This window comes from Neolamprologus multifasciatus, chromosome 19 (assembly GCF_963576455.1).
Source record: "Neolamprologus multifasciatus chromosome 19, fNeoMul1.2, whole genome shotgun sequence".
NCBI classification, from domain to species: Eukaryota; Metazoa; Chordata; class Actinopteri; order Cichliformes; family Cichlidae; genus Neolamprologus; species Neolamprologus multifasciatus.
The window spans coordinates 12,681,783-12,702,656 of NC_140457.1; the positions used below are offsets into that span (position 1 = coordinate 12,681,783).

General features: G+C 40.6%; 2 protein-coding genes across 5 annotated transcripts; both read left to right on the forward strand.

Moving 5' to 3' along the window:
- Positions 1 to 507: 507 nt before the first annotated feature.
- On the forward strand, positions 508 to 7,800 carry LOC146496130 (receptor expression-enhancing protein 5). 3 transcript variants are annotated; one of them, XM_085142652.1, is made up of 6 exons: positions 508 to 643; positions 740 to 872; positions 4,821 to 4,914; positions 6,112 to 6,250; positions 6,748 to 6,916; positions 7,138 to 7,599. In XM_085142652.1, exons 2-6 carry the CDS (start codon positions 758 to 760, stop codon positions 7,173 to 7,175), a joined length of 555 nt encoding a protein of 184 aa, XP_084998778.1. In that variant the 5' UTR covers positions 508 to 643; positions 740 to 757; the 3' UTR covers positions 7,176 to 7,599. The 3 variants fall into 3 exon arrangements, with proteins under 3 accessions (XP_084998778.1, XP_084998776.1, XP_084998775.1); XM_085142650.1 differs by having other exon boundaries at positions 547 to 647; positions 6,748 to 6,938; positions 7,138 to 7,800; XM_085142649.1 differs by having other exon boundaries at positions 554 to 647; positions 7,138 to 7,800.
- Positions 7,801 to 10,227: 2,427 nt separating this feature from the next.
- diras1b (DIRAS family, GTP-binding RAS-like 1b) lies at positions 10,228 to 20,607 on the forward strand. Of its 2 annotated transcripts, XM_085142655.1 has the most exons (4): positions 14,261 to 14,697; positions 14,812 to 14,879; positions 19,236 to 19,576; positions 19,864 to 20,607. In XM_085142655.1, the coding sequence occupies exons 3-4, from the start codon at positions 19,268 to 19,270 to the stop codon at positions 20,149 to 20,151; spliced, it is 597 nt and encodes a 198-aa protein (XP_084998781.1). In that variant the 5' UTR covers positions 14,261 to 14,697; positions 14,812 to 14,879; positions 19,236 to 19,267; the 3' UTR covers positions 20,152 to 20,607. The 2 variants fall into 2 exon arrangements, with proteins under 2 accessions (XP_084998780.1, XP_084998781.1); XM_085142654.1 differs by lacking the exons at positions 14,261 to 14,697; positions 14,812 to 14,879 and adding an exon at positions 10,228 to 10,410.
- Positions 20,608 to 20,874: the final 267 nt, after the last annotated feature.

Here is a 20,874-nt window from a genome sequence, read left to right on the forward strand (position 1 = left end):
TATTCTGAGAAAATGTGTTTGTATTTACTTTCAGTTGAAGGGCAACTTCACTGCTACCACTGACAGTGACTGGCCTTACTCTTTCTTACACTGCAAGAACTTTTTATACATGTATACAGCTTTTTAGTATATTCTGGTTAGCAACAGAGAGACGTTTTCTGATAGAAATGTAAACACCTCATGCAGATTCCCCAGGTTTTTCTTAAAAATTCTTACCTGCCTGGACAAGTGTACTGTCCAAACAACAGTTAAAGTCATAGGCCGCTACGATCGAGAATTACCACGTTTATTAGTGTGCATGGATACACACTGATAAAACTTAGTAAACAGTCAAGCCTTGTAAGTCAAATATTAAATTCATCCGGTGTAACTGCAGAAGTGGATGTGTGGGGAAATTAAAGCATTTTAAGGATGATAGCGGCCCAACAGACTAGCAATGTTTCCTGGACCTCCAAATGACTGAGCTTCTTCAAACGTGGGCAGCACAAACCGTTTATTTCATCAACTGTAGCGGCCAGCTTTTGTTAGTCGAGCTTTGTGATTGGTCAGACACATCCAGGCTCCTCCCCTCTGCCACCACAGCCCGGTGGAGTCATCGGACACCCTCACAGCGGCAAGTTTTCGGGCAAGTTATCAAGCAAAGGTTAGTAAGTAAACCGCCCGTTTTCTTGTAAACTCCTCGAATTTGGGGTCATGTAACATTTGTTTGGTCTTCTGTACGGTTTTGTTTCGGTCGCAGGCTCGGGAAGGCCCGAAAATGAGTCACTTTAAGGAGCGCTTCGTGACTCTGCTCCATGAGAAGAACTTTGTGACTGATCAGTTGGCAACACTGGAGCAAAAAACGGGAGTGAAGAGAGAGTATATCGCCTTGGGTATGTTAACAGCTCACGAGAATAAACGAACAGCTAGCTACACAAATGTACTTTAAAACACTGGAAGTGTTTATTAACTTTTGCTTAGGAGTTACCCCTCTCCTCCAATACTTGGCACTATCTTCGTGTTAAACAAGTATGCCAACGTTAGCTTTTTAGCTGGTAAGCTGTCACTCAAACGGAAACTGGCACACAGTTGTGGTTGCAGTGTTCGTGAGTAGTAGATGTTTCATATCCTCCCTCTCTCTGTTAGCTGGCTCATTTTATTTCTCTCTCATGCAAGAATACCAAAGTTCATCCAGCTCAGGCCCTAATGCTTCACTACTGCGTTTGACCTGGTTTAAAAGTACAAACACACACACCTATATGTACACACACAAATCTATTTCGAAGCGTTGCTGCTGAATGAACTGCTTCTAATATTCGAGATCCACCACCAGCTGATCTCAGGGGTATTTTTATCATGTCCTGAAATATCCAGGGTCAGAAATGGAGGGAGATTCTAGGATGACTGGTTATACAGCTGCAAACAGATCCACTCCTTTATTGCAAACGGTGCCCCATACTCCTTAGCTATTGGGAGTTTTGTTTTGACGCTACTTTGTAGTCAGTTTGCACAGTTAAAGTCTATAAATGTCAGACACCTCAGGCAAGGTTGTGCTTACGATGCCACTCAGCTACAGGAAACACCAGGGTGACCTACATTCAAACTCACTGTCTTTACTCTCAATTGATCAAAAACGGTTGTCTGTTCATGGCAGAACAATGGCATGCCTTCAGGATAACCAATTTCAAGGTCGCAAAGGATGAGAATCTTTAGTACTGTATGTGAAGTGCATTGTTTGAATACTACATACTAAAACCTGAATACAGGCAAAGATAAGAAGTTCTAACAAGTAAAAATGCAAAGATGACTTTAAAAAAGTACATTTGGTGACTAATGTTGATAATTGAAGGTTTAAAAATCTCTATCACCAATATTTCATCAGCAGATTTATTTTTATGTAACAAATACTACATATTTTGGGAAGGATCCTTCAAAAGAACTATGGCTTTTATATATGTGTATACACAAAATAAAACATGTCATACTTTTTCATTAATGTAAAAAAAAAAAATTAGACACAAAATTTCAGATCTATACACACGTGTAGCATAGAAAAGCCAAACATTGCAATCGAATGAGATATTAAGCACAAGTTGGGTTTTTTTTGTAGACTTTTTTGGGTTTTACTGGAAGTGGTTAACCATTAAACACGTGGCAGTCAGCCTTAGTAAGAACCATGTTGGGCATGCCTGCTGTTGTTGTATGGGCTTATATATATATATATATATATATGCAAAAAGCCAGTAGTATAAGTAAGCCGATTTTGTACTCAAGTTGATGTTGAACACCGTCTATCTCAAGTACTTCAGAATGATTCCAGTTACACAGTTGCTCTCAAAAGATTGATAAAACAACCGCTTGCACAGACAGTTGCTGTCAGTCAGTGTTTCTGTTTTAGATCTACATGCAAGTACATCCATGTTTTGTTTTCCCACACCCTCCAGCAGACTGAATTGCAAAACAAATACTCTGGACTGTATGTAAACACTTCTACCTGTCTCTACCCTATAATTAATTAGTAGAACCACACAGAGCAGCCAAATTATACCATGCCCTATCCTGTTTGCAGAAATATCTGCTTAGCGTCTGGCCAATTTGTAAGTGCCATTATAATACTTACTTGATATTACGTCCACATTTTGGGGTAAAAATGTGTTGTACACTGAAAAACATTTGAGTACAATAAATTCTTTTCTGATTGCTCACTATAATGTACTGGACTTCACTTTGATCTGAGCTAGTTCAAGAACCAAGCTTCGCAACTGTCTGCAGTTTAGCTGAGAGACATCTCAAGTTCATGCTGACTCCTGCAACACTCTGAAGTGTGAATGCTAATGTGCTGACTGGAGTAGAGATGCCTCAAGTCAGCTGTGTGCAGCCAGTTGACTGGGTGTTAGTAGTTGTGCATAAACGTCACATTTTTAAAGTCAACTTCCACCCCTCACCCACTGTACTCATAACAATGGGTCTTTGTCATCATTTGAAATTAAGTCAAACTGGATTTTTAGCTGACCTTCAAAAATTATGTAAAAAATACTTTTGAGTCATTCATCACAAGATCACACATCTATGTAATGACTTCTGTGCACATTTTCAGTTGTTCCACAACAAAGATGTTAATGAATATAGATACACAGTCATTGTCCAAGAGAACTCCATGAGTTTCTTTGTCCTATTATTTACTGCTATAATAAAAATCAAGCAGTTGTGGTTTCATTATTTATCCAGTTTCTTAACTACTACATTTCAGGGTTATGAAGTAATGACTCTATCTAAGCTGTCAAAATCTAGTGGGGGGGGAAAAAGCATTTTGTTTATTGCTGGCACATTGGTTTGAAAATTACCATATGCTGTTAGTGCTTTGTGCTGCAGCTGGTGTGTTTATTTACACTGGCCATTGTCTGTAACCTAGCCTGGGGTCTTCGCTGTCAACCGGTTCTTCCAGTTTGGTCTTCATTAGGGAGGGAGAGAGAGAGAGGGCGTGAGCTGGATTGGCTGGGATCAGCACAGATATTTGTATATGAGCTGTGACAAACAAATGAGATGTAAAGAGCAGGCAATGGTTACAACAGGATCATATGCTTTTAGTGCTTTTGATAATGTGTGACCTTTTATATTAGCTGAATTTAAATGAACAGTTGAGTTTTGCATAAATTTTAATAGTATATTGAAGTACTGACATCTACAGTACCTTGGAGATTACACAATGTTTGTTTTTGTTCTGTTTTACATCAACTCGCAACGGAGTCAGCTTAGTTACATTTTATACTGACTCTCTGTGTGTTAACCAACTCTGCATTGCTTGAAACTCCACCTGCCTCTGAAAGCTACCACCCGTTCATCCCCGCAGAGATCCGTAGCAGGGAAAATATTAATGTATTTAGTAAGCAGTAACTGGGCTACAAGCAGTGTCCCAATATTTCTCATTTGTTTTCTTGACAATTTTGTGGTAGCAAATATTTTTATGATTAAAAATATTGCAATTGTACATATAAATATGTTGCAGGGATGAGAGATGAGCCCACTTGGCTTGTTTTTTCAGGTTTACATGAATAGAGTTCCTACGAAATTTTGATGAGATGTTATTTAAAACTCAGTGTTAAAAAAGCTGAAGAAATATTATTGGGAAAATCTTGAGTATGTGACAGAAATTGGTAGGTAAACCTTTGCATGCTAAACTGTAGTGTGTATCTGTTGTTTGTTAATTGAATTCAAAGTTACCAGTTGGCAGTTCTGTAGTATTTCTGTTTTTTCAGTTACATGTTTATTATCTTTATTCATGGCTATATCATGCCTTAATGCTGTGTTCTAGACCATATTATATTATCCATATATCATATTTACTTTTTAGCATGACAGAGAGTAATTTCGTGCCAGTCAATAAATAAGGAACTTGAGTCATTTCCACTCAAAGTCAAAGTATACACACTGAATTGGGAAGTCATGTTTTTAAGATACTGATTGAATTATATTTTCACATACTACACACTATCATAAACATATTATTTTAAGTTGCATAAAACCTGTGGTGTTTGTGGAGTCGATCATGCCTGAGGTGTGTAGGCTTGAAGTTTATACTTTCCTGTGGCTTAATGAGCTTTGAAATGTATTTTTAAAAAATCAACTCTTGTTTTGGCTGCATTAATATCAGTGTTTGGTGTGTGTTCAGTGCTCCTCCTGATCCTGGTACTGTGTTTTCCTCATATCCTGCTGTGAGAGACACAGTAATGTAGCTTGACATTAGAAGTGTTTGTAAAGTAACTGGATAACCTCACACTCCCCTCCCTGTCGCGCCGTCTGCTCTCAGCTCACTGCCGCCTCTCGTGTTTCTCTCTCTGCAGGTTTCCTGAGTTTTGTTGCGATATATCTTCTGTTTGGATATGGAGCCTCACTACTCTGCAACTTGATTGGATTTGTGTATCCAGCATATTTCTCGTATGTATGACATCTGTTCAAAAAAATGTCCACTCTAATATCCAAAGTTCAATGTCAACCCAACCCAAGACTGCTATTACTAATACTAATTATGGCTTTTTCAAGGTAGTCAGTCTGATAATACCAGTTTATATCTGTGTTACTGATGTGTTTTAGTGGCATGCTGCATTGTTAATCATTAAATATCCTTGATAAGACTAGTGCTTTACCTGCTGTCACATGAAAAAAAGAACATGACAGAAGTCTATTTTGCCTCTTGTATTTAACAGACTTTTAGAGATTGCTGACCATTTCCTATTCTTTCAGTGTTATTATGAAAAGCAGGTTTGATTAAACCAGTGTAAACATGCATTGCTTGCATGCCTGTGTCTATGTTGAAGCATGTATGGGGCAGTGTAATTTCTTTACTTCTTACTGGCTGTAAAATTAGGTTTTTCTATCTGATTTTCTTTTCTACAGGATTGTTTCTTTGTGTAACTGAAGCTCAATAAGACAATAATGCGGGAAAAGAAAAAGCTTTACTAAAAAAAGGCTACATTGGAAAATAAGTTTGACTAACTTTGCTAAAGAATTTATTTTTACATAGAAGAATTTTGGTGTGGGATGATTACAGTGGGCAGTAACTCATTCAGTGTACATATTGGCATAAATTCTGATATTCATACTGTTGACCAACTTTCAGCTCACCAAATCACATCATGCATGTCCCCATGAGACGACCTGTACCACAGCCACGGATTTTTGTAGAAACTAACAGAGCTGCATGTAAGAACGTAAATGTCTGATGGAGTTAAACCGTCTTTATCTTGATGTGCAGTGATTTGCACTGATGGGAGAGAAGCACAGATAATAGTTGAATTTGTGGTTTTCAAGTGGTCATCATATGTATCTTCTGCTTCTGGCAGCATTCTGGACTAAATGAAGCTACTTCCAGTAGTGAATTCATCTCCAGCTCTGTGTTTGGGAAAGGGCAATTTGAGACAGTGTCTCTACACGTTTTCTTTTTTTTTTCCCCCTATAGTTCATGTAGCTTTGCAGAATATTGACCCTCTCCTTTCGTGAATTTCTTGTTGTACAGTGCTGCTAATTGTCACATTCGCATAATATCATCATATCAGGTTTAGAGTTTAGACTTTTAATGTTAATGTACCATGGATGTCGTGACCTCATCAGTCTCTTGTTCTCCTCTCCATTCAGTATTAAGGCCATCGAGAGCAATATTAAGGAGGATGACACACAGTGGCTCACCTACTGGGTTGTTTACGGACTCTTCAGCGTTGTTGAGTTCTTCTCTGACATCTTCCTCTTCTGGTTCCCCTTTTACTATGCTGGCAAGGTAGGCTGACATTTTAATATGGTTTTTGTGGTTATTTTGTACATTATCATTGTATGCAGCTGACACTGGCCCAAGTCTGCTCACACTTTCATGCCTTAGATAGTCATACTGTCTTGAATTACATAAGGGCAGATGGCTTTTCTTTTACAGTGGCGCTTGCCAACACCACCCTCTTGTGGATATTTTACGTAACTGCTAAATAAAGAATGCACTATGCAGAAATGTTTTTACCAAAAAAGATAATAACAGTAATAATATGACATAATGGAAACAAAAAGCCACCATACTGATGAAACACTGTGGTCTTATTGTTATGACGATTTTGGCTCACCTTCATTAAAACTCTATGTTTATATTGAAAACCTTAATCCCTGTATACATTTGTTGATTGGACTTCTAAGACTGCAGCTAACCCTTCATTATCATTTCATTATATTATATTTATAAAATGTATAGCTCTCCCTTTTATTATAACAGAAAATTTGCTCGTTTTACAGTGTTTGTTCCTCATATGGTGTATGGCTCCAGTAACGTGGAACGGCTCCGAAATCCTGTACAAGCGCGTGATCCGACCATTTTTTCTGAAACATCAGGCCACCATGGAGAGTATGGTCAGCGATCTGAGTGCCAAGGCTAAGAACATAACTGAGACCGTCACAAAGGAGGGTGAGCCCTTCACAGTGTACATGCAAGTACAGCCACGTTTATACTCTGCATGTATCGCAGCAACACATTAATACACAAGACAAACTTGTGCATGACCACACAGTTTCACACTGTCAGAATATATCCTCATATACAGCAGTCTTATATTTTTCATGTATTTTCTATAAAATATTATGGGTTTTTTTCTGTTCTGTTTTGTCCTTCCCTGTATTTTTCATCAGCTGTTAACCGGGCCCTCAACCACGAAAAGGACCAGTAAGAAACATGGGAAAGCTGAGTGACAGGAAATATATGTGATTTCACTTTTGGATTGCCCTCCTCCTGCTTCTATGACACTCTGGTGACTGGTTTCCATCCTCTCTTCACATCATGGAAGTGTCACACTTCTAAAATAAATAAAGCCGTTTTTACTTCTACATCAGTTTGCTCCTGTTGGTACTGCTAAGGCAATCGGTGAAACTGTGACCTGTTTTGTGAGCTTTTCTTTTTGTTAGTTTGTTTTAGTGTGACAAAATATGTTAACATAAAAGAAAAATACAGTTTTATACCTGCAAGTACTCTAAGTAGTGGGCATGTCGGCAGTGTTGTCTAACTGAGCCACTAGTGACAGAAAACCAAGGTTGAATAACAGTATAGTTATAAAAGCAGGTTACCCTAAGATGTGTTCTTTTTTTCTCTTTTTTTTTTAAATTGACAATCAAAACTGGAACACTTGGGTCATTGGTGTCTTCTTGCTTTTACAAGCTTTATTTTTGTTTGTGCAAAGCAAAATTTAAAGCTTGTTATGAAGGTTCTCAGTCTTTAACTTGACTTCTATGTTTTTTGATGTCTTAATTTATCACCTTCTAATGATGAAGCAATAAAACTGGACCCCTGCGTCTGTCTTTACTATCTGTTTCTTTGAGAATCCCTTTTCCAATCACTTCACATATGCCAAATTGGATTTTATTTGTTCTGGATTGCAACATTCACGCAACAGTGATTTTTATTTTTTACTTATTTTTTAGCAGAGGTAGTGAATCGAGGAAATTGTGCCTCTGGATCTGTACCCTGTGAGGATTTTGGTCTTTACAGCAGTATAAATTTTTTTAAATATAGAATTTTATCTGCAGTAATTTTAAAACTGGCGTATTCCTACCTAAGATTTACACACGTTTACCAGTTTCTCATTTGTGTATAATAACTTATAGTGTAATTTCAGACCAGAGGTCACAGGAAATGTTATTTAATGTTTTTATTTTTGGGTTTGTTGCAGGGAAAATATCACTGTCACAGTCTCTTTATTACTTGATCTTTTGACCTGTCCCCTGTAGTACATTTACCAGCTTTCAGATAGCCCAACCACCCACGCATTAATTTGTGTTTTCCTCTTTATTCACGCTTGAGGAGCTCTGAATGGGAGTTCCTTTGTGATTGTGCGCTGGATATAATTCTTTGGAAATGGTGGATGGAGCCTGTACGGTGGCCACACTCCACCTCAGGGAGAAAGGAAGGAACCCATCTGGAAATGGCTCCTGTGAAGATGTGCCTGCTGGGTGTTTTGTTGTTGTGTAGTCCCTCAGCCGATGGGTTATTGATTTAACAGAAATGGGACCCAGACACCAGTTATTGCACTTTGTTGCTGTGTGGTTTGAGAAAAGGCTTTTTATTGAGTGTGAGGGCTGTAATGGCTTAGGACAGTGGAAGAAGAGCTAAACGGAAGGAGACAAAGCATGTGTTGTATATTCACAAATCTTTCTCAACCACCTTTGTGTTTTCGCAAAAAATTCATAAATGTGAATTATTTGTCACGTAGCTCCACTAGAAGGTTAAAGCTTTCGCTTACTGCTATACTAACTTACTCCTGTTTGCATTGCTGCATACAGGTAGAAAGTACTAATGAAAATGTGCCATACATGTCAACATCTTCACACACTTGTAGGCAGGTCTGACTATTTTGAAGTCTTGTTTTAGTTTTTTGGTTTGGTCTTGTCTTCTGTTTAAACCACCTCCTCCCTGGTGTTTTCCTCATTATCTCCTCTCCTCAATTGATGCTGCTTGAAAGAACCACGCACGTATGGATCTGCTTCTCCCCGCTCTCCCAAAGCATCTGTAGTTCCACTTCTTACCGACAGAGGGAGACAAAGACAAGACCCTGCAGATAGAGTTGGTGAGTCATACAGCGAGACCGTCACGTACAGACACCACAGCTCAAAACAAGGCTTGGTCTGACTTGGCCTTGGACCTATATTACCGTGAAGTAGATGTTTATTCACACTTAGCTGTGATGTTACCTGACACTGTCAAGCGGATATTGACATGGGTTGATGATTTATTTAGACTTACTGTTATATCGATGCGTGTTTGTCATCACGTCATTCATTTTTCCATTCTCCACGCTCTGGTTAGCTTTGTATTATACACACCAGTCTACTGCATTCATACGTTCCCGGCGCTCTCCACGGTGCTGAAACACAAAGGGGTCTCTGTCCGTGGTGCTGAAACGGGATCGAACACGGGATTTTCTTTTTCATTAAAATCTTTCCGTGTCACTTTAAATATATTTGATTCCATTGCAGCTAGCTCTATAACATCACTGACTTAATATGCCAGCTTCACATACCTTTGCTCTAAGTGATGCAGGACTGATTTGGATGTAATCGTTGCATAGCTTATGTTAAATGTTAGCTTATGTTAAGGATTCTTTGTGTTGATGCCAGCCGAATATTAAATGAAAACACTGGCCTAATAAATCCAACGAGTCTGACATTTTTCATCTTGCAATTTCCATCTCAGGACTTCAGCAGTCTGCAGCTTTTCATTTATGCGGCCCCAAGTCAACGGGAAATGCCACAAGTCTGCCATGGCCCTGGGGATGTCTGAAGGCTACAATATATTTGTCTGTGGCTGAGACGTTTTGAAAGAAATGGGGCCCTTGTTGGTTTCTATTTTTGACCATAAATTGCATTTCACCCATTAACTTAAATATGATTTGTTGCTTAGTGGTCACCAATGATTCTGCCTCCAGCTATTAAAAATATATTATATGTATCGATCCATATGTATCTCTATGCAGTGATATATTCTTTATTCATATATTTCAGTGCAATTTCTTTTCATTTGGGGGGGCAGGTGGTTGATTACATTTAATCAAATTCCCACACATCCAGCCTTCGCAGAATATTTTTTAAGAGGAAGACGTTTTAAAATAACTTATTTTGCTGGCATCCAACCACTAGGAAGTGTATGAACCGAAAGAAAATCAAGTGTGGATAGGAAAGGGAGAGAGCATAGCACCTCCCACGTCCTATGTGCGAGAAAGAGAGAGGGAGAGACTGACAGAGAAAGAAATAGAGAGAGAGAGGGAGAGAGAGAGTCTGCTGTGGTGGTGTTGGGAATCGGACGACATGAGCTCTACATGAAACGAGTAAAATGCTCTAAGACGCTTTCGGCGTTTGTCTTTCATCCTTCCGAACCAAGGACGAGCCAGAAGCGGAGCCGTTCTTCACGATCAGGTATCGAGATGCTCCTCAGCCTCCACATCTTACATAGAGATCAGATGTTGGTATTCAGTGGCGTAACCGCGGTCCTTCTGGCTGGCTGGTTGTTATGCGCACACGATTCCTGCTGCTCACGGCCAACCCGGGACAGCAAATCTCACTTTCTGCATCCATCTCGCCGCTGTCGTATCACAAGTTACATTTCTGCTCGCTAACCTCGGTCGTGTCAGTTGCAAACTACTGCCTGTATCCTCGTACAGCCATATTGGCAGTAAGTAGGAGAGGGAGATGGAGGGGGGGGGGGGGGGGGGGGCAAATATATGAAGGTATTGGGGTTGTCATATTGCTTTGAGGAGTAAGGGAGGTGAGAGGAAGAGGGTTGGGAGGAGGGGGCTCGCTGCGACTGCGAAATGATGGCAGCACTGCGAGATGGCGATCCTCCGGTATTTATGAATGAACCACGCAGAGTAGGGTGGTCTGTAATGGCGTTGCGCACAAATCTGCGGAACCACGGCAAGCCCTCTCCCGCCACCGCTTCCTGACTACAATCGAGGCGGAGAATGCACGTTAACATTAATGCACATACACTAATAATGACGCCAGCGTGACGAATAAAGCTCGATTTCTGTGGCAAATGCTACAGTTAATCCTCCATCTGCATTCGTGCTCCCCCTCGATCTGTGATCTTAGTTGTGGGTTTCAAGACTGGAAAGGAGATCCACCGTGAAATGTAAAGGAGCTGTGAATCATTTACGTCCCCCGTGCGCCGGCGCGTGTGTGCGTGCTCGCACGCATATATGTGAACTTCCTGTATGGGTTTAACACTGCCAGTCATGATTGTATGTGTGTGTGTGTGTGTGAGAGAGAGAGAGAGAGGGAGAGAGAGATGGAGAGGAGAGCAGAGATGTATGGCAGTAAATCCTGTGAGTAAGCTTTAAAGTGTGTGGTTGAGAGTAGTTAGAGATGCAGACTGCATTAAAGCATTGGAGGAAAAGTGGACATGTAGGGGGAGTGTCCTGCCTGTCTGGCTGCCTGTCTGTCTCTCTTGAATGGCCACGGTTCAGTTGCATAAGAACATGTCTCTCTGCTGAAACAGGACAAAGAAGTGATTCAGTGGTAACAAGCAAAACCAAAGCGAGTTTATGAAGGTGATGATGTTTGAGATGAGTATGGGAGTGGATACTCAGTGGTGATGATGATGATAAAGGACCAGTAATAGCAGAAGTCTAATGTGAAAAAAAAATCCATAAAAACCTAAAAGATCCAGAAACAACTGGATGGCAGGAAGGTTGTTAGCTGATAAAATCTGAATAAAGAAAGTTTATTCAGAAAAAAAACCCCTCTCTACTACTATTGTGTAATGTTTCATCCATGGACTGGAGCCTGTGTGTGGTTGCTGTGTGCTGGACGACTGCCATTTGTCAGTGAATGAAACAGTGAGAATTTGAACTAGTTTTTCAGAAAGCATAACTATGCTCAGTGATCAGTTTACGACTAATTAAAAGATCAATTAGGAATCATTTTAGGCATCTTTTTCATCACATTTGAACCCATCTGTGGTGTCTTAAATTTACCATTTTATGAAATGGTCATTACATGAAACTAGAAAAAATCTATAAAATATAAAATTTGAAACTTCATTGAGAAATCAGCAAGCGCAATATGATGAAAGAAAACGTGGCAGCAGAGGCTTTATCTTCACCTGCTCATTTATAGTCTGTCTGTTGCTTTGACAGCACAAGTCTGGTCAAATGCACCATCCCCGCTGAGTACCTCTGAACTATATATGGCATAGTGTCTTCTTTAATATTGGAAAAAAATCAATGCTAAAGCATTTTCGCTCTTCTGAAAGCATAAGCTCAGCTAAAAGATTTATATAGTCTTACTTATTAGTATCATTAAGCAGAACTGCCTGAGTCTTGTGAATAACTAATCATGGCCCAGAATAGCTGTCATGGTCATTTAAGCTCACTGCAACCTGTAGTATAACCAATATTTTGATTACACTTTTTTCTCACATATCAGCCTTTCAATGCTATTCTTCAACGCTCCTAAGAAGACGTATATTTTTCTACAATTTTAGGTTTTAGATGAGGAAAAGTTAAAGGTCAGTTTCTTATAATCTCAACTGTGTCATGTCAGCATCACAAGCAGTCTGGACTGGAAGGCCTGTGTTGTTTCCTCCTTTAACCATCTGCGTTGTTATCAAACCTGGATCGACTACTTATAAAAAAGAGAAAGAAAAGGGGGAAAAAAACTATGTTCGGTTGATCTTGCCAGTAGAAACCATGGAGCCAATCCAAAACTACCAACCCTGTCACCATCTGTCACTGCAGGCAGGATTCTGCAGCACACTCCACCGGTCTGCAGTTAGTGCTTCAGTCAGGTCAGGGCCTTTACTGTGTCTAAAAATAGTGTTTCTTGAAAAAAAATAAACCTGTGCACATTATGGCAGCTTTGAAAACGAGCTTAAGTGTTTTGTCATAGAGTCCGAATCTCAGTTTCTTTACTTTTCCCCGGCTGAATTGCTGTGCAATTAGCCAGGTGTCTGTGTGTCTCCCAGATTGCCAGGCTGATGTATTAACAGGGTTTTACAAAGAGGCCAGACGGAGCAATCCATGGGTTCCCCCGGTCACACTAATACTCAGCACAAGTAAACACTCAAAGACTAATTACACAGAAATGTTACACACTGTCCTGTGTAAAAGTGCTGCATAGCAACAGCATGATTAAGACTACAAAGGCTGGTTACAGCTCAGGAATGAATCACCCTGAGAGGGAAACATTTTCCTCTTAAATTCTTATTAAAAGTGCACATTTAGATATATTAAGGAGAAAGTGCAGGTTGAGCGGTGTTTATGTTAATCACAACCATTACCAAATCAGTCATAGTAGTATGGCAGCTTAAATGAATGCTTATCATCTCTCAAAATGCAAAGCTCTTTGGCTTATGTGTGAGGCTATCACCATAAAACTGCTATGTGCAATAATCCAGACCTTGTAAATGTATATGTGTTTTCTTAAAACTTCTGAAAAAATATTTTTCATTATTTGTTTGTGTGAAATCGGGGGTTATTTTAATGACCTCTTCTAATGATATTCTGACTTTGGATAGTTAAAGTAGTCATGTTGGTCAGTAATAAAGCATCTGAGCATTTTTTTTCCTTTCCTACTCACTCAGATTAGGTCTGTACAGTGCACACCACCTTGATGAACTTATGCCAGGGTGAGAAATTTGGGTGCTCTGACGAGTCCTTTTTGAGCTACACACAGGCAGACCTTTACAGTTTTGTGGCTGAGCTGATGTTCCCATGGCTCTATGTTAGTGTCAGTTCACACTGAATCAAAGAGATGCTCCAGGGATATCAGAGGGCCTCAGGGTACGTGTAGTCTTATACAGAGACTGCTGGTAACTTAAGTCCTGGGAATTGGGTCAATGCAGAGCTGGCCACAAGCACAGAGGAGGTTAAGCTCAATGATTAGCTACTAAGCCAAGACCACAGGGCGTTCAATCTCTTGGACAGTGTAGCACACACGCTCCATGCACGAACGGTGCCGTCTGCCCAGTCACAGTATAGACTGACAGGGGTGATACCTGTAGTCATACATAAATCATTTACATTGAGTCTAAACTGAACTTTATCAATTACCATCTGTATCATTTGTGATACATGAGTTTTTGTGAGTTTTTTTCCCCCCTTAAATATTCATAAATTGCACAATAATGTTTTAAGCAATAAATTACACAAAGTGCCAGATGTAAGGACATCAACACAAATTAAAAGCAACATATATATTAGACAGTTCAATAACTGTTCAATAACTTGGTTTTGTTTTTTTGTTGTTTTTTTTTTGGGGGGGGGGGGTCAAACAGAATCTTCTGGCAATTATTTCATGGTTCAGGCATTACGGGGTTAAAACAAATTTTCACTTGGACAGTAAAAGTTTTTTACAACCACATACTTTCATACGGGGAACTACTTACTTGCTTTCCTGACAAGAACTAGATGGGAACATTAATGCCAAACTTATAAGTGTCCATTGAATATAAAGCTGGAGCCAGGAGGCAGTTCATTTAAGACAAAGCCAACAAGCAGAGAGAAACTGCTAGCCTGGCTTTTGCCGGAGGTCACAAAATTTACTATGTTTGCGTCAATTGTACAAAAACTACGTAAGCCTTTTTTTTCTTGGCTTGGCCGAATAACTCTCCAAACTTAGATGGAGTCAGGCTAACTGTCTTCTCTCATTTTCAGTCTTTGTGCTGAGCAAACTGGCTGCTGGCTGTAGCTTACCCTGAGAAAGGTATTGTTATTTTCATCTACCTCTCAACAGCCAATATCAGAATTCTCCAACCTAGTCTCCTAGCTTCAAAAATGCACCGTCATCTAACTAAAGTGGCCTTTTTTCATCCAACAGAATCAGAAGAATCAGTGTTTGGATTCACTGGAAGGACAGTAGCTGTATCAGGGATAATAATCCAGAAAGTAAATAGAGAAAACTGCATATTCTTAATTCTGTGCAAAGCACCACACATAATATTTTAACTTCTATGGATGCCCTGTCTGTGCGTCATCATACTCCAACAGACGCACACACGGACAATAAAGGTGACAAAAATATGCAGCTTCGTCAGTCTTTTTTTAGGAAACTTATGGAGATGAGTTTTCACATTCAAGAGCTGTAAATGAAATCCAACAGAGACTCTAAGATAAACACATTCTGCAGGCTTTCCGTGTGTGTGTTTTAGCAGGTGTGAGTGTGGCGAAGCAGAAGCAGCAACAGCGTGCCTGAATGTGTGAGACTGAATCAAAATTTATATCGAACCTCTACTGTCTGCTCAAACCTAATGAAAACACCCGTGTCTAAAAATTGCCTCGCCAAGAGCACAGATTACATCCCGTGGCAAAACACACACATACATACACACTTTTGAAAAGACCTGAGCTGATGTGTGCACCGAGAACAGGGAATCTTCTGCTTCACTGCACAGAGGCAGACACACATGACGCACACACACATTCATACAGCAACTGACAGGCTGACAGCTTAAGAAACTTTGTGTAGGTTTCACTGTGGCCAGAAAAAGACAAAATATTTCAGGCTGATAATCTGTTGATCCTGTAAAACACTCATTGCCAAATAGCGGTGTATTCTCAGCATTCCACTATGCACAGCCTGATTAAAATCCTTTCTCTACAAGATACCATGGGACCGCTTTGTGGGTGTCTATTTAATCACGCTCTTGATCTGTTGAATGGCATTGTGTTTGATGTTGGTTAATGCGCTTCCTTTGTGCCGCTGCATAAGTGGCTCTCTTGAGGGAAATTATGTGCATATTTTTGTTAAAGGTGACATTTCCTTGCTCGCTCTGTGAAATAAACGAGTGGAGAAGGCTGCGTTGCAGCTATTTTCTGGCGGAGAAGAGCAGAGGCCTCCTTGGTCTGTGCCAAATGCTATCTGCTAATGGAGTTTGGCTGCACTGATGCAGATGCATTTATAGTATACCATTAATTCATTAAAGAACTGCAGTCCTCTCATTTCAAATAAAACCAGAGAAGAGGACGGGGGAAAGGAGAGAGACTGCTTGCGTTTGGGAAGAGTGTCATAAATCTCAAAAGCCTGGTATCAAGGACAAATGGTGAAGGAGCGGAAGTACAGTATGTGTGCCACTGTGAGGTTGCACCTGTGTGTGCAGTTATAGTTGCTGACAGAGGGAGGGAGAGAGCTAATTATAGCTCAGGTGAAAAGTGGGGGAGGTTTTGATGAGCAGGATCTTTGTCACAGAGCTAAAATCCACATCCAAAGAAACCAAACAGACACCAACCGCGGCAGGACAACAGACTGACGGGGCCCACAGAGACAGGGCCCCATCGATTAAAACCAGAGCGGCTTTAGTTTATTGATCAAACACCATGGAGACCTGGGGAGTGACAGAGCAGCAAGAGGAAGTTTAGGTAGCAGCTCAAAGAAAGACTTAAGTTGCGGATAAGTAAAGAGAATATTTAAGAGTTTATCAGAGCATGCATGTATCAGATGCACTGATATATCAGCTTCAAATCAAGAAGACATCATACCAGTCTGTGTGGCTTTGTCTAGGTTGGTGGCTGAGTGTGGATCTTTGTAGATTTTTGTGATGGTGTTTGCTACAGTATTTCATTAAAACTAGATCTGGTTTATTACCAGAAACTAGTAACTTAGGTCCTATTTTTGCAGCAGTCACCATATTTTCTCCCTGTAATAATAATACTATACTCTTCACGTTGCTGAGCTCTAGAAACACTGCTGCACTAACCAAACTGTATACTTTGATTATCATTCCACAGTTTGCAGATGACTCCTTGGTTCTGTATTTAAATGGCATTTCCGACGCACTGTGAGATTAGCTCTATGTAACGTGTTTGAGTTAAACCGTTGGCTTGTTTCTGGGGCGTTTTCTGTTTCGGGCCTTTTGGAGGCAGCAAAACAAAATGGAAACAAAGCAAAGCCAAATGCAAGTCAAATATTTACACTGTTTTTGTTTTGGTCTCTAAAAGCTCCAGAGGGAAATATCAGATTCCCCCAGGAGCTAAATGCTCCACTGTGTTCACCAGATAGGTGCGAACATTGTCAGTCTGCCATTTGGTGCCTGCTGCCACCGCATACTGCACAGATTAGAGCGGGAAGCCAGACTGTACTGCAACACTCATGCCAGTTTTACATAATGAGTTAGAAGATAGATGAAGATGCTAAAATGCTTTGCAGATCTGAGATGGACTGCAGAGTTGTGTGTTGTATAAACAGCCATTTTAACCACCAGTAGGAGAAATATAAACCGTAGCAGCTTTAAAGACGGCAGCATTGTCTCAAGAATTAACTGTAATAAACAATTAATCCTCTCTAGATGCCGAATTACATCCAAGAAGGCCAAAATAAATTCACTTAGAAATTGGCCTTTTAAACTATGTTGAGGCATCATTCCTGCTTATGTGTGTGTCTGTAATTAAGCAGGTTAAGCAAAAATCACTGTGCAGCTTTGACAGCTACATGGCAATTTGTTACCTTTTTTTTCATCACTGACTGCCTCATTAAAGCTAAGAGTAAGGCACTGTAGACGACTATTGTTTCTGGCAATCTTACAGCAGCGCCTTGTAGTTATGTTGCACTTAAGAGTTGTAAAGGTTAACATGACCCTCACTGCACATGTTTTCATTACCGCAGCCACGGTCTGAAAGAGAAATACGACAGGCTTGAAGTCCCAAGAGGTTAAACTTCAGTCATACACCCCTCTATCTAAAAAATGCAGTTTCAAGTTTATCACCCTTCTGAAGTATCAAGAGAGCCATCAGGGAAGATTTTCTGCTTCTTCCAGACCCGAGTAAAACAGTAGCCACAGGCTCACCTGAAAATTAAACTGTGGTGGTGTGCTCAGCAAGATATGAAGCAGTCTTATACATCACACATGCTTACAGCTGAGAGACGGTCTATAAAATTCAAGAGGCACTCCCCAAATCCTCATTTATTTCAAACTCCTGGACTGATATTATCTAGAACCCAGCAAAGCAATTACAGGCACCCTGCCATCAATAGTGGGTTCCTGCAGTGCAAGCATGACAGAAATCCACTTATTCCATATGGTATTGATGTCGATTTACTGTTTTCATTATGACTGCAGCTTAGAGAGCAGCATGATCACAGCTGATAGAAGATCTTATTACGGAACATTAAAGCACGTTTAGCACCAAAGCGGATAAATAATGCAACAGATACGATGTGCAATCATGTGCAGACAGCACAAGCCCTCACAAAGATAGCAGTAGATTCTGTGCGAAGACATTGTTTAGATGCATATGCATGAGCTGCAGCAGGTAATGTTAGGAGTGATTAATTGTAGAGTCTTTCACTGTGCTGTGCTGCTGCTGTCTACAAACTGGGCTTTTTCAGTTAGTTGTGTTCATTTACATGTTATCTTTATTACCTGATATATATAATCTGATGTCACACAGTGTGGATTTAGCATTTTTAGTTTGATGACCGAGGATGAAATCTGCTGTGAATTATGCAATGCAACACTTTCTTTAAAGCCCTGAGCTTTGTGTTGTTTTGTAAAGCAAACACTAAACCTGGACTCTTTTCAAATTTGTAATACCATTAAACCATCCTAACAAGCACTGGCCACTTGCAGCAGCAAAGCTGCAAATGTAACACTGACAGGTGTAACGCTGAAGCCAGTTTGGCGTGAATCAGTATGCCTTTGTGATGTGTTTAGCCAGCTGGTGAATTCAAATCCAATAGTCCATCTATTTTCTCAAATAGATTTCTGTGTTTACCCTTCACACACAACTGGTTTTCATCTTTTTACTTTTAATTCAATTCACTTGTATTTGTACAGCACCAAATCACAACAACAGTTGCCTTGAGCTGCTTAATTTGTAAGGTAGACCCTACGGTGGCTTTAGTTGCTCTGACTCACTCTGTTTGGATCCATATTAGTGGAAGGCACAGTGATCGGTGTTAGCCATGCGCAGTGTTTTGTTCTTTGAGGCTTCTATGTTGGCTTGATGATTAATTAGAAAATGCGGGATTGTTTTTGGGGCTGAAACTGAAGAACCGTGACTATGCGAAGGGTATTGATTAGGGAAATGTCTGCATGAGGTGAAACACTTGGATCATCACCAAACTCATCTTCTCTAATTTGTATTCTGGCTCATAGTCAGACCACGAAAGATGGAGTGTTTTAAAACCCACTGGCCTGAGGTTAAGTTCTGCCAGCATATACTCCTCCTGTTCTGATTCATTAAACAAAAGCTCCAGATTTTCTGTTAGAATCTTATCTTCTCATGTTCCCTTTCCTAATCTCATAGGTGTAAGACTATCTTAAACCCGAGGGGACAGAATGCCAGAACAGAGCAACGACTATCGTGTGGTGGTGTTCGGTGCTGGGGGAGTGGGGAAGAGCTCCCTGGTTCTGCGCTTTGTGAAAGGCACATTCAGGGACACCTACATCCCCACGGTGGAGGACACCTATCGCCAGGTGATCAGCTGTGACAAGAGCGTGTGCACCCTCCAGATCACAGACACAACAGGCAGTCACCAGTTCCCTGCCATGCAGCGCCTTTCCATCTCTAAAGGCCACGCCTTCATCCTGGTCTACTCGATCACAAGTAGACAGTCCCTGGAGGAGCTCAAACCCATTTACCAACAGGTGAGGAGTGTTTGTGTGTCTTTGGATGGCTGAGCTTGCTTAATCGCGCTGGGCTTTTATACTGAAACGTGCTGATGATTTTTTTTCCTACATTGTACTAAATATAAAGAGCAAAAATAATGATGCTGTCTGGGTAATCTGTATTGCATTAGTTCCTCAACTTTGTCACTGGTGATGTCTAAACCACAAACGCTTTCATTTGTAATGATGTATTCTCTTTGGGTGCTAAAACTACAGGCAAAATTCCCAGAAAATAACAAATCAAATCCATTTGCTTGCCTTTGCAGGTCCTGGCTATAAAGGGCAATGTTGAGGCTATCCCAATCATGCTTGTGGGAAATAAAAGTGATGAGACCCAGCGAGAGGTGGAAACCAAGGACGGAGAGGCCCAGGCCAACCAGTGGAAGTGCGCCTTCATGGAGACATCAGCTAAGACCAACCACAACGTAACCGAGCTCTTTCAAGAGCTGCTCAACCTGGACAAGAAGAGGAACATGAGCCTCAACATCGACGGCAAGCGCTCTGGGAAGCAATCCCGTGCCGAGAGACTGAAGGGCAAATGCAGCGTGATGTAAAATCCAAGAGAGGAAAGGAAAGGGAGGTGGAGGAGAGAGAGGGAGATGAAATACGGAGAAGTAAAGAAGTAGGACGCCAGACACCAAACGCATCATACAGAGCAACAAGGTTTTTGACGGCAGCGGGGTTCTCATCATCGACACGCTCCACACAAACACAACTTACATACAGGAAACGTTTCAGTTCGGAGCATAAATCCATGCACATCCTTAACAGGGAAACAGATGAGTGGGATTGAGATGACAATAGTGTGTGACACAGATGAATACAGAAATGGCAGGGGTGTGGACTTTGTATCCTCCAAGTGTCACAAAAACCTGGATGGAGCACTCTTCGAGAACTTGGATGAGAGTACTGACCACGAAAACCAGAAGTCCATAAAAACGCAAAAGGTTTCTGATCAGTGCAAAACCTTAAATATCTTCTCTCACTTCTGCACCTCCCTGCTCAGCTCACACTTCACCCTTCTCATCTTTTTCATACCCTCTATTATATCAACTGTAGAGAAATGTAATGTACAAGTAAGCGAGTTCCAAAGCTCACTCATCTGGTAGAGACCCTGTTGTAAGTGACTGAGGTGTCTATCATGCTGGTACACAGAGGACTCAAAAGTTTGACACTGCTAGCATGAAGCATCACAGCAAAAAAACACATGACCCAGCCACACCCCAAGGACTTTGATGTATATAAATATGGGATATTTAGATATATTCCATCCAGTC